Genomic DNA, 17,206 nt, shown 5'->3' on the forward strand with positions numbered 1-17,206 from the left:
ATTGTCTGACGTCTGAGAGGGTTATGCCTCCAGCTTTGTTCTTTTTTCTAGGATTGCTTTGGCAATTCTGGGTCTTCATAGTTCCATATAAATTTTAGGATTATTTATTCTAGTTCTGTGAAAAGCGTCATGGGTAATTTGATAGGGATTGCATTGAATCTGCCGATTGCTTTGGGTAGTATGCTATTTTAACAATATTAATTCTTCCAATCCAAAAACATGGGATTTCTTTGAACTATCTTCAATTTCCTTTATCAATGTTTCATAGTTCTCAGCGTATAAGTCTTTTACTTCCTTGGTCAGGTTTACTCCTAGGTATTTATTTTAAAAAAGGAATTTTACTTTCTCTTTCTGATATTTCATTGTTAGTGTAAAGAAATGCAACAAATTTCTGTGTGTTAATCTTGTATCCTACTACCTTGCTGAATTCAATTATCAGTTCTAATAGTTTTTGTGGGGCTTCTATATAGAGTATCATGTCATCTGTGTATAATGACAATTTTAACACTTCCCTTCCAATTTGGATGCCTTTTATTTCTTTTCTTTCTGTCTTTTTTTTTGTCTGATTGCTGTGGCTAGGACTTCCAATACTATGTTGAATAGAAGTGGTGAGAGTGGTCATCCTTGTCTTTTCCTTAATTTAGTGAGAAGGCTTTCAGCTTTTCACTGTTGAGTATTATGTTGGCTGCAGGTTTGTCATAAATGGCCTTTAATATGTTGAGATATGTTCCCTCTCTACCCACTTTGATGAGAGTTTTTATCATGAATGGATGTTCAATTTTGTCAAATGCTTTTCCTGTGTCTACTGAGACGACCATGTGATTTTTGTCTTTCCTTTTGTTATTGTGGTGTATCACATTGATTAATTTGTGTATGTTGAACCATCCTTGTGAACTTGGGATGAATCCAACTTGGTTGTGGTGTCTGATCTTTTTTATGTGTTGTTGGATTCAGTTTGCTTATATTTGGTTGAGGATTTTTGCATCTTATCAAAAATACCTGCCTATAATTTTCTTTTTTTGTAGTGTCTCTGTCTGGTTTTGGTACCAGGGTAATGGTGGCCACATAGGATGAATTTGGGAGTGTCCCTTCCTCTTCAATCTTTTGGAATAGTTTGAGAAGGATAGGTATAAGTTCTTCTTTATATGTTTGGTAGAATTCCACAGAGACATAGTGTGTCTGGTTTTGGTACCAGGGTAATGGTGGCCACATAGGATGAATTTGGGAGTGTCCCTTCCTCTTCAATCTTTTGGAATAGTTTGAGAAGGATAGGTATAAGTTCTTCTTTATATGTTTGGTAGAATTCCACAGAGACATTGTCTGGTCCTGGACTTTTGTTTACAGGGAGTTTTTAAAATTACAGATTCTATCTCGCTTCTAGTGATTGGTCTGTTCACATTGTCTGTTTCTTCTCAACTCAGTCTTGGCAGGCTGGATGTTTCTATGAATTTTTCCATTTTATTTTGGACAAATTTTATTTTGATTATTTGGGTCCTCTCTCTTTTCTTCTTGGTGAGTCTGGCTAAAGGTTTGTTAATTTGTTTATCTTTTCAAAAAACCAGCTTTTAGTTTCATTGATCTTTTCTATTGTTTTTTTATCTCTATTTTATTTCCACTCTCAGCTTCATTATTTCCTTCCTTCTGCTGACTTTGGGCTTCGTTTGTTCTTCTTTTTCTAATTCTTTTACATGGTAGCTTATGTTGTTTATTTGAGGTTTTTCTTGTTTCTTGGGGAAGGCTTGCATCGCTATGAAGTTCCCTCTTAGAATGCTTTTGCTGCATCCCATAGATTTTGTAAAGTTGTGTTTTCATTTTTGTTTGTCTGGAGGCATTTTCTGATTTATTCTTTAATTTCATCATTGATCCATTGGTTTTTTTCTTTTCAGTAGCATATTGTTTAGTCTCCACATGTTTATTTTTTTCCTGTTTTTCTTTTTGTAGTTGATTTCTAGTTTCATACCGTTGTGGTTGCAAAAAATGCTTGATATAATTTCTATCTTCTTAAATTTATTGCGGTTTGTTTTGTGACCTAATATGTGGCCTATCCTGGAGCATGTTCCATGCATGCTTGAAAAGAATGTGTATTCTACTTTTTTGGAATGTAGTGTCCTTAGATATAAATTAAGTCCAACTGGTCTATTGTCTCATTTAGGACCTCTGATTTTCTGTCTGGATGATCTGTCCATTGATCTCAGTGGGGTGTTAAATTCTCCCACTATTATTGTATTATTGCCAGTTTCTCTCTTTGTGTCTGTTAGTATTTGCTTTGTATATTTAGGTGCTCCTGTAGTGGGTGCATATATATTAACAAGTATAATATCCTCTTCTTGTATTGATCCCTTTATCATTATGTCACGTCCTTCTTTATCTTTCTTTATGGCCTTTGTTTTAAAATTTATTTTGTCTGATATGAGTATTGGTACCCCCACTTTCTTGTCATTTCCATTTGCATGAAATATGTTTTTTCATCCCCTCACTTTCAGTGTGTGTGTGTGATTCGCCCTGAAGTGAGTCCCATATAAGCAGCATATTGAAGGTTTTTGTTTTATCCAATCAGCCACTCTATGTCCTTTGATTGGAGCATTTAGTCCATTGCCATTTAAAGTAATTATTGATAGGTATGTACTTATTGCCACTTTATTCCTTGCTTTCCAGTTGTTTTTGTAGTTCTTCTTTGTTTATTTCTTCTTCTTTTTGTTTTTCCGATTGTGGTTTGATGATTTTCTTTTGTAGTATGCTTGAGCTCTTTTTTTTTTTTGGTTTTTGTGAGTCTGTTGAAGGATTTTGATTTGTGGTTACCATGTATGTTCACCCACAACTATATCTACTTGCATGAAACTGATAATCATTTAAGTTCAAATACATTTGAAAATATCTACATTTTTACTCCCATCCCCCACATTTTGTGCTTTTGATGTCCTATTTTACATCTTCATGCTTATCCTTTTATTGTTTACTCTAGTTATAGTCACTTTTACAATTTTTAAAAATATACATACTGGTTTACTTAAATGATCTTCAGTCCTTACTATATACTTGCCTTTCCTATTGGGATATTTCCCTTTCCTACAGCTTCTTGCTTCTTTTCCGACTAGAGAAGGCCCTTCAATATTTCTTTTAAGGTAGGTTTAGTATTACTGAATTCTTTTAGTTTTTGCTTGTCTGAGAAACTCTTTATCTGTCCTTCTATTCTAAATGGTAATCTTGCTGGGTAGCGTATCCTAGGTTGCATGCAGGTTTTTCCCTTTCAAGACTGAATATATCATGCCACTCCCTTCTGGCCTGCAAAGTTTCTGCTGATAGCTTTATGGGGGTTCCCTTGTAAATGACTCTTTTTTTCCCTCTTGCTGCCTTTAGAATCCTTTCTTTAACGTTCGCCATTTTAATTATGGTATGTCTTGATGTGGGTCTCTTTGGGTTCATCTTGTTTGGGATCCTCTGTGCATTCCTTACTTGGATATCTGTTTCCTTCTATAGGTTTGGGAAGCTTTCAGCCATAATTTCTTCAAATACATTTTAGATCCCCTTCTCTCTCTCTCTCTCCTCTTTCTGGAACCCCTATATGTGTAGGTTGGCATGTTTATATTATCCCATAGGTCTCATTTGTTGCTTTCATTTTTTTAATTTGTCTTTCTGTCTGCTGTTCTGATTGGGTGATTTTGATTATTCTATCTTCGAGATCACTTATTTGTTCTTCTGTGTCATTTAGTTGGCTGTTTATTGCTTCTAGATTGCTTTTTATCTCAGAAATTGAGTTATCTATTTTTGATTTGGGCATCTTCATAGTTTCTAGCTCCTTGTTAGAATGATCTGCATTTGTATCAATAGTCTTCTTAATTCAGTTAGTATTTTTATTACCTCTTTTTTTTTTTTTTTTGCGGTATGCGGGCCTCTCACTGTTGTGGCCTCTCCCGTTGTGGAGCACAGGCTCCGGACGCGCAGGCTCAGCGGCCACGGCTCACGGGCCCAGCCGCTCCGCGGCACGTGGGATCCTCCCGGACCGGGGCACGAACCCATGTCCCCTGCATCGGCAGGCGGACTCTCAACCACTGTGCCACTAGGGAAGCCCTACCTCTTTTTTTTTTAAATTCAGTGTCTGGTAGACTGGTGATCTCTGTTTCATTATTTAGTTTTTCAGGGGTCTTCTCTTGCTCTTTAATTAGGAGTAGTTCCTCTGCCTTTTTATTTTACTTAACTTTCTCCGTGTCTATGAATTTAGGAGAAACATTTATGTATTGTGGTTGCGAAAGGGTGTTTTTATGTGGGAGCATCCTTGTGTAGGCTGCATGTGTCCAGTGTATTTAGTGCAAGGGCTGTTTTTGATGTGGATGCCAGCCATGCCTTTCCTCAATGTGTGCTGGCTGCTACCACCTTGATAGGGGATGTGGTTAGTGTTGGGGGATCTAAAGCCTGTGCAGGGTATGAGGTGGCACTTCGTCTCTGCTCCATGGCTGTTGTCACCCAGTTAGGGGCCAGGTCTGCTCCCCAGTTGCTGGAGCAGAAGACCTGAGGGTTGGACTCTAGCAGCCTCTGTTCCCTTTGAGTGCATGTTTTGCCCCAAAGGAGGGGAGTGTTGAGGTAAGTGAGGCTCATGTGCTCACAGAGGGTGGTGTGTGGCCTGTGCAGGCATCTGCAGCTCTGCTCAGATGCAGCCCAAGGTTGCATCCTTTCTCCTGTTGTGGTTGTCTCAGATCTAGTGCAAGGCTGGGATGTGGAGTGGGTGGGGCTGGACTGTTTGCTAGGCTGGGGCTGGGGGTCGGGGCATTGTGGGTGTAGGATTTGAAGTGGTTGTGCTGCCCTCAGAGATATGAGCCTCTGATTAAGCTAGTGCCAACACTGGCTGACACCACCCCACCTGGACAACACTCTAGGCCTCAGGGCTGTATCTGCATAGCTAGACATAGTCTTTTCCCAGGGCCCAGCTGGCCCAGAACCTGCACCAAGCTGCGGTGTGCAGTGAGCAGGGCTGGGGTGTTTGCCCCTTTGGAATGGGGAAGTGCACCGTGGTGGCAGCTGACAGTGCATGGCTTTTTATGTCCTGTTTGTCGGTAAGTCAGTACCCCACACTCTTTGCAAGTGGAATCTTGGCTTCTCCAGCCCTTCTCTCTGTCCCTTTGGTTCTCCCAGCAGTGAAGGCAGCTTGTCTGCTCAGCATAGGACCCCAGGCCTGGGATGTCTGGTCTGTGGCTCAACCCACTTGCTCCCCAGGGTGAGGTTCTGGACCTTCTCTTCCTTGCAGATCCCTCCCAGGGGCAGAGGTCCTGACCCTATGCCTTTTTTCCATCCTACCCTGTTACATGGAAATATTTTTTGCAGCTTTTGTTGTATAAGAGTTCTTCTGCCAGTTTCGAGTTAGTTTTCTGTGAGAAGTATTCCACATGTAGGTGTATTTTTTATGCGTTTGTGGGGAGAAGTGAGCTCCATGCCCTCCTACTCTGCCATCTTGATCTGACCCCCCTAGGTCCTCAATTTTTATCCTTTTTTTCTTTTAGCAATTTTCCATCACTATAAAAGGACATTTAAATGTCTTTGTAGTAATCCTCCAAGTGGATGCATTGATACTTCTTGAAGTAATCTCTTTTATATGGATCTTCAGGTTGTTTTCAATTCATTGCTTGTGTAAATAACCCCAGTCAATCCCATAGTGTATGTTCTCATAGTGCTCTGTACTTTTCCTCCATGGCACTTGCCATAATTTTCTGTTTCATGTGTATCTTTCCACCACACGGTAAGCTCCATGAGGGCAAGGACCATGCCTGCCTGATTCCTCATGGTGTCCTCAGCACATAACATAGTGCCTAGGGTATAGCAGACTCTCAATAAATATTTGCTGAATAAACAGATAAAAGAATGAATGAATGAAAGTCATGTTGTCTTAGTCAGCTTGGGCTGCCATAACAAAATATCATAGACCAGGTGGCTTAAACGACAGAAATTAATATTCCCTCAGTTCTGGAGGCTAAAAGTTTAAGATCAAGGTGCCAATATGGTTGATTTCTGATGAGAACTGTCTTCCTGGCTTGTTGACAGGTGCGTTCTGGCTGTGTCTTTACGTTGTGGGGAAAGAGAAAGAGGGCAAGCTCTCTGGTATCTCTTCTTACAAGGGTACTAATCCCATCATGAAGGTCCCACCCTCATGACCTCATATAAAGTTAATTATCTTTCAAATAGTATCACATGAGGGTTAGAAATTCAACATATGAATTTGGAGGAAACACAATTTTGGGGAAAAATAGTCCATAGCACATATATAGGTTTATGTTTTCCAGTAAACTCCCAGAAAAGGAAATTATGGGTCAAAGATATAAAAATTGTATGGTTCTCTTTATATTACCTAGTTTATTTCCAAAAGGATTACTCAAAATTACATTCCCACCAATAATGTATGAGAATTATGTTATATACCACACCTTTATCACCACTGGGTACTAGCTATTCTTTTTTGGTTGGTGATGGTGGTATATATTTTTTAATTGTGTTAATTAGATAGGTAAAAAGAGTATCTCGTTACTGTCTGAATTTGAATTTCCTTTGTACCAGAGAGCCTGAACATTTTTCCATGTCTGTAAACTAGTTGTGGTTCCCATGTTGTAAATTGCCTGTTCATGTCCTTTGTTTATCTAATCGATTCATAGGAGTTTCTTACACAGGAAAGATGTCAGCCTTTTGTCTGCTGTATTTGTGAATATTTTCACCAGCTTGATGTATGCCCTGAGATTTTGGATGTTTTTTGACAGAAGAGTATTTCTCATTTTAATGTAATCCTGATGGTCAATATATTCCTTTATTCAAAAATCCTTTTCCTTGGCTAGGGGTCCAACATGTGAATTGCAGTTCCCAGTTAAATAATAATGAAGATTGTGAGTTCAGATTAACTGAGTCTACAGACCCCCACCTAACCTGTCCCAGAGCCCCAGTTTCAACTTCCTTTCTAGCCCTCTTCCCTGAAAGTCCATGCAACAGGGACCATTCACAACTCTTAGTCCCCTCCCCTGCAAACTACTGGATTTTAGATGACGATTACCCTTCAGTATCGCTGTGGAAAATTTTAAACACACTAAAAGACAAGAATGCAACGTGGATATGATGATCAAATTCTTTAAATGGAAATATTTGACGACTTGGTAGAAATCTGACACCACTACCACTATGCCTCTCTTGTGTGGCGGCCAGCATGGTACCTGAAGAAGAAAAATGAGGCTAATGCAAATTCTTTGGGCCCAATTCTGAATTACTCCCACAGACAAGTTGCCCGATAGCGTTGGCCACAAACGGGGAATTGAGTCCGTGACAACCCTGCAGAGTTTGGAGTTTTAACAGCTGGTAGGCAACGATTTTAAAATACATTTACAAAAATGTTTTAAAAACTCAACAAAAGAAGAAGGTTCTCCTCTCACCTCAAACAAAATATTAGCAACAGACATATAAAATGACTTATACAATCCCCTCCATGGATTGCAGTGGCCACCTTCCTGGGTTCAAAGTTCTCTTAGGATGGAAAAACAAAAGTCATTAGTTCTGGAAAGGAAATGGATGTTCAACAGATTCTGCGGCTGGACAGAAGAAACTGCACTGGCTGTTGCATTCCAAGAGGCATCAACAAAAAGTCCCACGTCCGTGGCACAGAGTACTATATAGGCGGGCAGAGCCCGAGTGCTGGGTGCCCTTAAGCACAGTGTCTGGGAATCCAGGCTGATTTGGAAAATGCTGATTTATGAAGAGCCGATATCCAGTCGCTTCTGAAGCAAGGGCATCTTCCTTCCTCCAGCTGCAATGCTCCTTTGCTGCGGCCGTGGAGTGCCGTCAAAGAGGCAAGAGCGGAGCGCTGAGTGTCTCTTTCGGGGGCAGGGTCATGTTGGGGTGCCGTTTTTCCAGCAGCTCTCCCATTTCACTAAAGTCTCCCCGAAACAAATCTGGACTGGGACAATATATAGTCGTCCTTCTGTATCTGCGTGGAGTTGGTTCCTGGAGCCTCACCCCCTCCCCCATACCAAAATCCATGGATGCTCTAGTGTGCTATGTAAAATGGTAAAATGGCTAGTACAATGAATACAGTCAGCCCTCCGTATGTGCAGATGCAGAACCAGCAGGTATGCGGGCCGATGGTGGTGAATTTGAAGGATTACAGGGTTAACCAAGGGGCAAATATGACCACGAGGAAGTAGTATAAGAGTTTCATTTGGGCAGTGCTATGACAGATTTGCATGTAAGGGGAAGTCCTCTACGGCATGAGACCTTCCAGAGGCTAAGGGGTGAATGGCGGGAAGGGAGGATGAGGTGGAGCTACTGTGGAAAACAGTTCCCTAGTTCCTCAAAAAGTAAACATAAAATTACCATATGATCCAGCAATTCCTCTCCAAGGTATATACCCAAAAGAATTGAAAACAGATGTCCAAACAAATACGTGTACCCAATGTTCATAGCAGCATTAGTCACAATAATCAAAAGGTTGAAACGACACAAATGTCCTTCAATGGATGAATGGATAAACAAAATGTGATCTATCCATACAATGGAATATTATTCAGCCATACAAAGGAATGAAGTACTGATATATGCTAGAACATGGATAATTGTTAAAAACATTATGCTAAATGAAAGAAGCCAGACACAAAGGCCACATATTAGATGAGTTCATTCACATGAAATATCCAGAACAGGCAAATCCACAGAGACAGGAAGCAGATTAGTGGTTGCCAGGGGATGATAGGGGGAAGTGGGGACAAGTTGTGACTGCTTAGTGAGTATGGGGTTTCCCACTTAGGGTGAGAAAAAGTTCTGGAACTAGATAGTGGTGATGGTTACACAACTTTATGAATGGACTTGATGCCATTGAATTGTACACTTCACAATGGTAAATTTTATGTAAAGGGAAGCTTTCTCTGCTCACAATACTTCTGGCACCAAATGTGTGGGTTTTCTATACCAAGCAATTCTCCAGTTCTCTGTGGACACCAACTGGTTGCCCTACAATTTAATTCAATCTTGACACTAACTACCCAGAGTTAGCACAGATCCCACAGATTAAGGGCTCAGTCCCATAAGACTGCCCCCACTTCAGATGCCAATCACAAGTAATGAGTTCCCAGGTTCTCTACACTTCTTTACAGCTTGGCTGTAATCAGGGGTTCCCATGATCTCTTCCTCGGGTTTGATAATTTGCTGTAACAGGTCATGGAATTCAGGGAAACACTACTTACCAGCTTATTATAAAGGATATTATAAAAGATACAAGGGAACAGCCAGATGAAGAAGTATTTAGGGAGAGGTCAGCAAGGGTCTCGAGCACAGGAGTTTGTGTCCCTGTGGAGTTTGTGGTGTGCCATCCTTCCAACACATGGACACGTTCTTCTCTCCTTGGGGCTGAAAGCACTAAGCTTTTAATCATTACTTGGTCCTTCTGGTGACCAGCCCCCATCCTGAAACTACCCAGGAGCCCACCAAGGGTCACCTCATTAGAATGAAAGACACTCCTATTACCCCAGAAAGGGATTTAGGCACTCTGAATAAGATACTTCTAGCACCCCTATCATCCAGGACATTATAAGAGTCTTAGGAACTCAGTGTCAGGAACCACAGTCAAAGACCAAGTATATCTTTCTTATTATGTCACATATGATACATCTATTTTACTACAATAAAAAAAAATCAGCAAAGGGTCTGAATAGACATTTTTCCAAAGATGGCCAACAAGCACATGACATGTTCAACATCATTAGTCATTAGGGAAATAAAAATTAATACCATAATGAGGTGCCACCTCACATCCACTAGGATGTTTATAATAAAAAACACAGGCAGAACAAGTGTTGGCAGGATATGGGGGAAACTATAACCCTCATACATTGTTGGTGGGATTGTTAAATGGTGCATCCACTTTGGCAAACCCTTTCGCTGTTCCTTAGAAAGTTAAACATAGAATTACCATATGGCCTAACAATTCCACTGCCAGGTATATACCCAAGAGAAATGAAAACGTATGTCCACACAAAACTTTGTACATGAATATTCCTAACAGTATTATAATAGCCCCAAAGTGGAAACAACCCAAATATCCTTCAACTGATAAATGGATAAACAAAATTTGTCCTAGCCATACAATGGAATATTATTTAGCCATAAAAAATGAAATACTGATACAGGTTACAACAAGATGAACCTTGAAAACTTTACGCTAAGTGAAATAAGCCCGTTATGAACAGCCGCATAGTGTATGATTTCATTTATGTGAAATGTCCAGCATAAGCAAATCCACAGAGATAGAAAGTACATTAGCGGTTGCCAGGGCCTAGGAGAAGGGGTGATGGAGTTTGACTGCTAAGGGGTAAAGGGTTTCTTTTTGGGGTGAGGGAAATTTTCTAAAATTAGATAGTGGTGCTGGTTGCACAACTTTGTAAATATTCTAAAAACTATTGAATTGCACATTTTAAAAGGATGAATTCTACGCTATGTGAATTACATCTCAATGAAACTGTTATTTAAAAACAGAAACACTAGCTTGTTTATAAGCATTTCCTAATCTGATTTTTTCTGAAGCCAAATATCTGGATGGGAAAACAAAAGACCAATACCCACCATATGTAATAAAGTGCTCCATTGTATTTAGATGGCAGCAGATGACATTATAATTTTTGCTTCAACCATCAAAATAATTTTTGAAACTCATGAGCAAGACAGTCTATTTAGCCCTATTTTTACCCATTCCAATGGTTCTTTTTCCTTCCTAAAGTGCCATCCTCCTCAGGTATCATTTTCTTTCTGTCTAGGGAACTTTCTTTAGCCATTCTTTAAGGGTAGGTCTGCTGATGAAAAATTCTCTTAATTTTCTTTCATCTGAGAATGTCCTTATTTGCCTTTCACTTCTGAAGGAGGTTTTCACAAATATAGAATTTGTGTACGTGTGTATGGGTGGTAAACTGAACCAGCGATTAGTTCCACTCTGTACCACCTCTTTCAGTGTCCTTGACGCTTCAGGTTTGCCTTTTTTTCCTTGACCGTGTAGGTAGGACAATTGCCCAATCAGTGTATACGAATCTGTTGGGTTTCTTAAACAGTCACACGGATGCCATAGAGATGTTCAAATGTGATGCCTTAATACTCAGGGCGGCCCTCCTTGTGAAACTGGGATGGGGTCGTGGTGACTCTACCTCTTGCAGACAGCTTTTTAAAAGTTACAACTATAAGGAAACATGAGCGTTTTTCCACTTCATTAAATAATCTTGAAAACATGATCAGGTTTGGGTTGGACTTGGTTTACAATAAAGATGAGATGAAACCATGAAAGGGCTTTTAAACACACCAGCAAGAAATGCCATGAACAAGGGCAAATGAAAACCTGAGAGATTCTGTGCAGTATCCAGGACAAACAATGGATTAAGAGAAGTGCTTAGAAATCACTATAGGGTATGAAGGACTTCAGTACATGCCACCCCAAATATGCCACTTCGGTTACTGATTATTTTTAGCTGAAGTCATCTGAAAAAACAGCTTTCTCTGAAATCCCCTTATCTGCTTAAAGACAGAGCTTCTACAAGGAACTCTGTCATAAATCCCCTCCTTGGAAGTTTCATCAACCAGGGAAGATTGACTCTTACCACAGGAGAAGAACTAGATGTCAACACCACACCCAGACAAACTCTGTCTCAAACTGTGAAATCTCCCATCTATGCTTCTAAGGTGTCATCCAACTTTCTACAAATCATTTACTCTTCCCTAGATTGCCTACATCTTCCCTCCCCTTCCCCTGTTAAGGTGGCATATAAGATCTCAAATCTCACTGCCTTTCTGGGTATTCTTTTCTTTTTCTTATGACGCCATTGCCCAAATAACATTAAAAATTAATAAATATGTATACCTTTTCTCCTGTTACTCTGCCTGTTGTCGGTTTTTTTCATTGACCTAGGAAGTGTATATATTGACATATTGAATCTAGGAGGGTAGAGGGAAAGTCTTTCCTCCCCTACAGGTAAAAGGGAAGGACGATGGGGCAATTCATGAATAAGGAAATACACAACACCAGCAAATATACCAGAAAGGGGAAAAAATGCACACGTGGGTTTGGTGAAACTCCATAGTGCAGAGTTACCAGAAAAATGTGAATTAAAGAAAAGTACAGAGCGGGACTTCCCTGGTGGCGCAGTGGATAAGATTCCGCACTCCCAATGCAGGGGGTGGGTCCAGGTTCCATCCCTGGTCGGGGAACTAGATCCCACATTCATGCCACAACTAAGAGTTTGCATGCCACAACTAAGGAGCCCGCCTGCTGCAACTAAGACCCGGCACAACCAAATAAATAAATAAATACTTCTAAGAAAAAGTACAGTGGGTTGGCTGGCCCAGTTTTCTGTGGAGACAGGGAGGGAGAGGGGATGGTGTAAACGGGCCGAGCGTTCAGGGTGGGCCTTCTGTGCAGAATCAACCCAGCGGTCCAGACCCTCCGGACCTCCACTGCCCCTGCTCTAGCACAGTCTGCAAAAGGATCCCAGGGCAGCAGCGCCTTGCAAAGCACTCAGGCCCTCTGGGCTCTCTTCTTGGCAGCACGGGAGGAGGCGGGGCATGCCGGGGGGGCGGGTCCGGGGGTGGGCCTGAGTCCGCGCCAGCAGCTCTATGGCGCCCGGCAAGGGGCATGACCACGCTAGGGGCGGAGCTATGCTGGCGGCCGCAACTCTGGGAGCAGGCGAGGGGGCGGAGCTGTACCTGGGCGGCTGAGGCGGAGCCTTGGCTGTGGCTGCCACTGCAGCTGGAGCCCAGCCGGGTAGGCGAGACTGAGAGCGGGGCGGGACGCGAGGGCTGCTGGCTGTCGGCTCAAGGCCTCGCCTCCACCTGCCCGCCCGCCTGCGGTGCGATCGGTCGGCGGAGCCTGCGCCGGGCCGGGCCCATGGCGGCGTCGGCGGCCCTGTCCGCGGCGGCGGCGGCGGCGGCCCTGTCGGGCCTGGCGGTGCGGCTGTCTCGCTCGGCCGCGGCCCGCGGCTCGTACGGCGCCTTCTGCAAGGGGCTCACGCGCACGCTGATCACCTTCTTCGACCTGGCCTGGCGGCTGCGCGTGAACTTCCCCTACTTCTACATCGTGGCCTCGGTGATGCTCAACGTGCGCCTGCAGGTGCGGATCGAGTGAGCGCCCGCGACCACCGTCGCCCGGCCACGACGGCAGGGGCGCCGGCATGAAGCTCCGCGGGGCCCAGGGCCGCCGGGACGCGGCGGGGGAAGGAGAAGGGGCGGCCCGGGCCCCCGGACCCTAGACCTCGGCGGAGGTCACGGCCACCGAGCCCCAAGCCCCGGCTGTGGTCACCCACGTCGCGGCCGGTGACGAAGTGCACAGAAACTCGCGAAGCGGGCCCTTTCCATCGCACTCGAGAAAATTACTTGAGTGCGGCCGACCTGTTGCCTCACCTTGGCCGAAGTGGGGAGGAGAAGGAAGAAATTCTGCAGCAGGAACGTGAATGACTGGCCCTGACCGAAGAGGTAGGAGGCCAGAGGTTGGACTTCGGGCTGGAGGGAGGCGGTTGCCATGACATCTAGATGTCCAGGCCCCTGGGTGGTTTGCGGGAGGCGTGGAAGAGGCCCGGGGAAGCCAGCCCGGAAAGCTGCCTAGCCGCGAGCAGGCCAGGCAGGGCGGGCGCAGGCCCTCCGGACTCCCTTGTCATATTTCCAAGATGGGGGTGAGAGGCGGCGGCCTCGGCATCTTGGAGGGTCAGCCCATCACCTCCCGCCCACGGCCCCGGTGGTGTCACCTGAACACGGGGGAGGGGAGGGAAATGGGCTCGTGGAGGCCCGGGGGGTGCCTAGAGGAGAAAAGATGCTGCTACCCTTGTCCTCTACCCGCTGCGGGGCAGCCTGGAAGGGTGGTTGTGTTCTTGGCCAAACCCCAGGTCTGTCTCGTCCTCAGCCCTTTGCACGCCGGCCTCCCGCCTGGTCTCTGGGGCCAGGGGACTGCTCTCTGCCTGCTCCTGCTGTCCGTGATGGTCCCCTCTCCACTCTCCTCGGGCGTCCTCCAAAGCTCCGCATCTGGGGACACGGAAGAGCAGGAAAGACGCATTCCTCCCCGGCCCTCCCCCCATCTCAGCCCCGCTCCCTCCAGCTCCTCCCAGTGCCTTCCCGGTGCCACAGCCCTGGACGGCCTCCAGCAGCCCCCGTGTCCCCAAGGATTTGGGAAAGTGGGGATCTCCTTGAGCGGAGGGCAGCTCTCGGCTGGGGCGGGGAGGACAGACGGAGAAGGGGCTTGTAGAGGAGGTGACACCTGGGGGGACAGGGACCGCTCTGGGTGGGGAGGCAGCTCTCAAGTCCCCATCTGTTTCTTTGTCTCAGGAACTGGTGTTATAGGAAGTGACCTGCCCCTTCTCTGGGCTTGTGCAGAGAGTCCCTAACCCTAACCCTAACCCTGACCCTGACCCTAGAGCTGCCTGGGGAGCGGCCTAGAGAAGGGCCTGACCCACGAGGAGAGGAAGGGACCAGGCAGAGACCCCGACGGGTGGGGTGGCCCCGTGGTCCGGTTCTGGCGTGGGGAAGGAAGGACAGACCTAGCGACACGCTGGGGGAGCTCTGTCCTCCGCACCTACTGGGGCTCTGGGAGGGGAGAGATTGGCCCTTATCACACAGGTAAGAAGTGGTGGAGCTGAATCTGCCTCTCGGCCTGCACTCTCCCACCTTCTGGAAGACCTAGCACAGGGGGATGGGGCAAGGGAGCAGAGGCTCCCAGGGGACCTAGAGACAGAGGGGCCCATGGTAGGGCAAGTGGAGTGTATGGGAAGTCACAGGGGAGACCGGGGGACAGTCTGAGCTGAGATGGGCACCGGAGAGATGAGGCCCAGCGCCCCCGGGGAGCAAGGTCCTCACCCCCAGAGCCGGACCTCCCCACCCTGCCGCAAATCCCACCCAAGGCTGGACCAAGGGCTCCTCAGTGTTGAGTGGCACAACCCTCTCGGTTTGGGGGGCGGGGTCGGGAGGGTGGGTGGCTCCTGGGGACCGTGTCACCAGGAGGGGAAGGGACAGTGGTGCGTGGGATGGGGCTGAGACCCACGCCTGACCCCACGTCTCTGTCCCCAGGCTGGCCCCGGGGCCCAGCGTCGCACGGGAGAGTCTCCTCTGGATGGGCCTGCCTTGGTCCTGGAGGCCTTGGCTGCGCTGCTGACTGACGCACCAGGAGCGGTGCAGAGGGGAGGCGCGGCAGAGACCCTGGCCCTCACCCCGCACCGGTCCCACGTCTGCTCGGGCCGGGGTTGTTCATGGTCGATGCACTCAGAGTTCCTGGGGCTGACGACCCCAGCAGCCTGGTGGCCCCCAGGACAGCGCGGCCGAGCCTCACCCCATGTGCCCTCCTCAGCTGCCCAGCGGGAGCCCGGGTCCCAGGTGAGGATCTCTGCCTGCCTCACCCCGGGGCCGGAGGCTGCACCGCGGCCACCACGTGCCCCCCACAGATGCCCACCGACGGGGCCTGATGGCTTCCTTCCTTGTGCCAAGTCACCCGGGAGCCCTGGTCCTGGTGGCCCTCCTCCACCCCAACTGTGTCCACCCAGGGCCACTTCTGGGAGCCTGCCAGCCTGCGGACTGCACCCACGGAGCTCCGGGGACCACCTCTGAGAGACTGTGACGCGGGGCTGCACGGGAGGAGAGGGGCAGAGGACGAGGGGCCTCCTTGGGGCTGATTCGCAGATGTGCCCCTTTCAAGCCCAGCTCTCACCCTCCGGGGGGCGGGATCCCCAGCTCCAGCCTCTTGCTGGGCCAGCCTGAGAGGGCCTGAGAATGGCACAGGGGAGGCTCTTCGCTGACCGCGTGGGTGCCCGTGTGTGAGCGCGCATGTATGAGTGTGTGCGAGTGTGCGGGTGTGAGCGCGTGTGTGAGTGCTTGTGCACACCCACGAGCGGCTGTGCGTTGCAGCGGGCGCGGAGCTGTTGGGCAGAGTGAGCTGTGCAGGGTGCCCTGTCCTCCCTGGGCTCGGGGCTCAGCCGGAGCTGCCTGGGGCTGCTTCCCAACGGGGAGAAAGCGTGCTGGAGGCCCAGGGGCCCGGGCTCAGAGACCCCCTCCCACCCGCAGAGAACCCCCCCATCGTGGGAGGGGCACGGCGGTGGCCCTGGCTGGGGCTGCCTGCGCTCTGAGGGGCTGGCCTTAGGAGGGGCTGGCCGTGGGAGGGGCTGGCCGTAGGAGGGGCTGGCCGTGGGAGGGGCTGGCCGTAGGAGGGGCTGGCCGTGGGAGGGGCTGGCCGTAGGAGGGGCTGGCCGTGGGAGGGGCTGGCCGTAGGAGGGGCTGGCCGTGGGAGGGGCTGGCGCACTCTGAGGGGCTGGCCGTGGGAGGGGCCTGCCGTGGGAGGGGCCTGCCGTGGGAGGGGCCTGCCATGGGCGGGGCTGGGGACGCGTCCTTAGCATGCGCTCCTGCCGCGGCTGTTCTTAGGGTTCTGGCCTTGAGTACTTAGCTGCTTCCGCTTTCCCACCTCTTCCTCGTCTCCCCCACTGGGCCCTTGCTGCTTGACGGGCTCTCAGAGCACTTTATTTATTTGCCGTCTGTTTCTCAGGCAGTGGAGCTTCTACAAAATCAGACACCGACTTGAATAAGACAACTCCCACTTTCCTGTGTGTGATGTACTCTGCACCGGGCAGCAGCGTCTGGTCAGAGAAATGTTCTCGTTTCGGGTGTTGTGAGATCTTGTTGTCTGTCTCAGTTAAGAAGAAAGTCCTTTGAGTTCAATCAAATAAAACCTGGAGGCCTCCTGTTTCTGCCGCCTCGGAGGAGAGAGGGGCCGGCTGCGAGCTCACCCCACTCTGGTGGCCGGGAGCTGGGGGAGGGGAGCACCCCGAGGGCTCTAAGGGGGCGGGGCTGAGGGCGGGGCTGGTGCCGGGTCAGAAGATGCGGCGAGACCCGAGCTGACCTGGACCACTGCTCCCGTGAGGGGAAGGCAGCAGCACAGGCCTGGCCCAAGAGGTGGCACTTTGTCCCATTCACAAACTTTATTTGAATAAACGAACACCTAGGCCTTTTCTTCATCTTAGAGGCTGGTGTTAGAAGGCGCGTAATTCAGCTGAACCCCGAGGGTGGGCTGCGGTAGGTGAGGTGGAATGGACTGTCTGCAGATCATTCTGTGTCCCCGAAGCCCCTTCCGCAGCCGCAGGTGGCAGGGTCTCCATCACCTCCCAGCTGGCCAGGTGGTGCCTGAGTTTTGGAGAAGATCAACCTCCGGGACTGGAAACCTGCCTCCCTTACTCCCATCTTAGACGCA

At 47.8% G+C, this 17,206-nt stretch overlaps 1 protein-coding gene across 2 annotated transcripts; it reads left to right on the top strand.

Moving 5' to 3' along the window:
* Window positions 1-12,865: 12,865 nt before the first annotated feature.
* LOC112066143 (small integral membrane protein 10-like protein 2A) lies at window positions 12,866-16,737 on the top strand. 2 transcript variants are annotated; one of them, XM_024128241.3, is made up of 4 exons: window positions 12,866-13,461; window positions 13,886-14,595; window positions 15,043-15,768; window positions 16,505-16,737. In XM_024128241.3, the coding sequence occupies exon 1, from the start codon at window positions 12,878-12,880 to the stop codon at window positions 13,112-13,114; it is 237 nt and encodes a 78-aa protein (XP_023984009.1). In that variant the 5' UTR covers window positions 12,866-12,877; the 3' UTR covers window positions 13,115-13,461; window positions 13,886-14,595; window positions 15,043-15,768; window positions 16,505-16,737. The 2 variants fall into 2 exon arrangements, 1 of the variants encoding a protein (XP_023984009.1); XR_003677975.2 differs by lacking the exon at window positions 13,886-14,595 and having other exon boundaries at window positions 13,120-13,461.
* The last annotated feature ends 469 nt before the right edge of the window (window positions 16,738-17,206 follow it).

This window comes from Physeter macrocephalus, chromosome 21 (assembly GCF_002837175.3).
Source record: "Physeter macrocephalus isolate SW-GA chromosome 21, ASM283717v5, whole genome shotgun sequence".
Lineage (NCBI taxonomy): Eukaryota > Metazoa > Chordata > Mammalia > Artiodactyla > Physeteridae > Physeter > Physeter macrocephalus.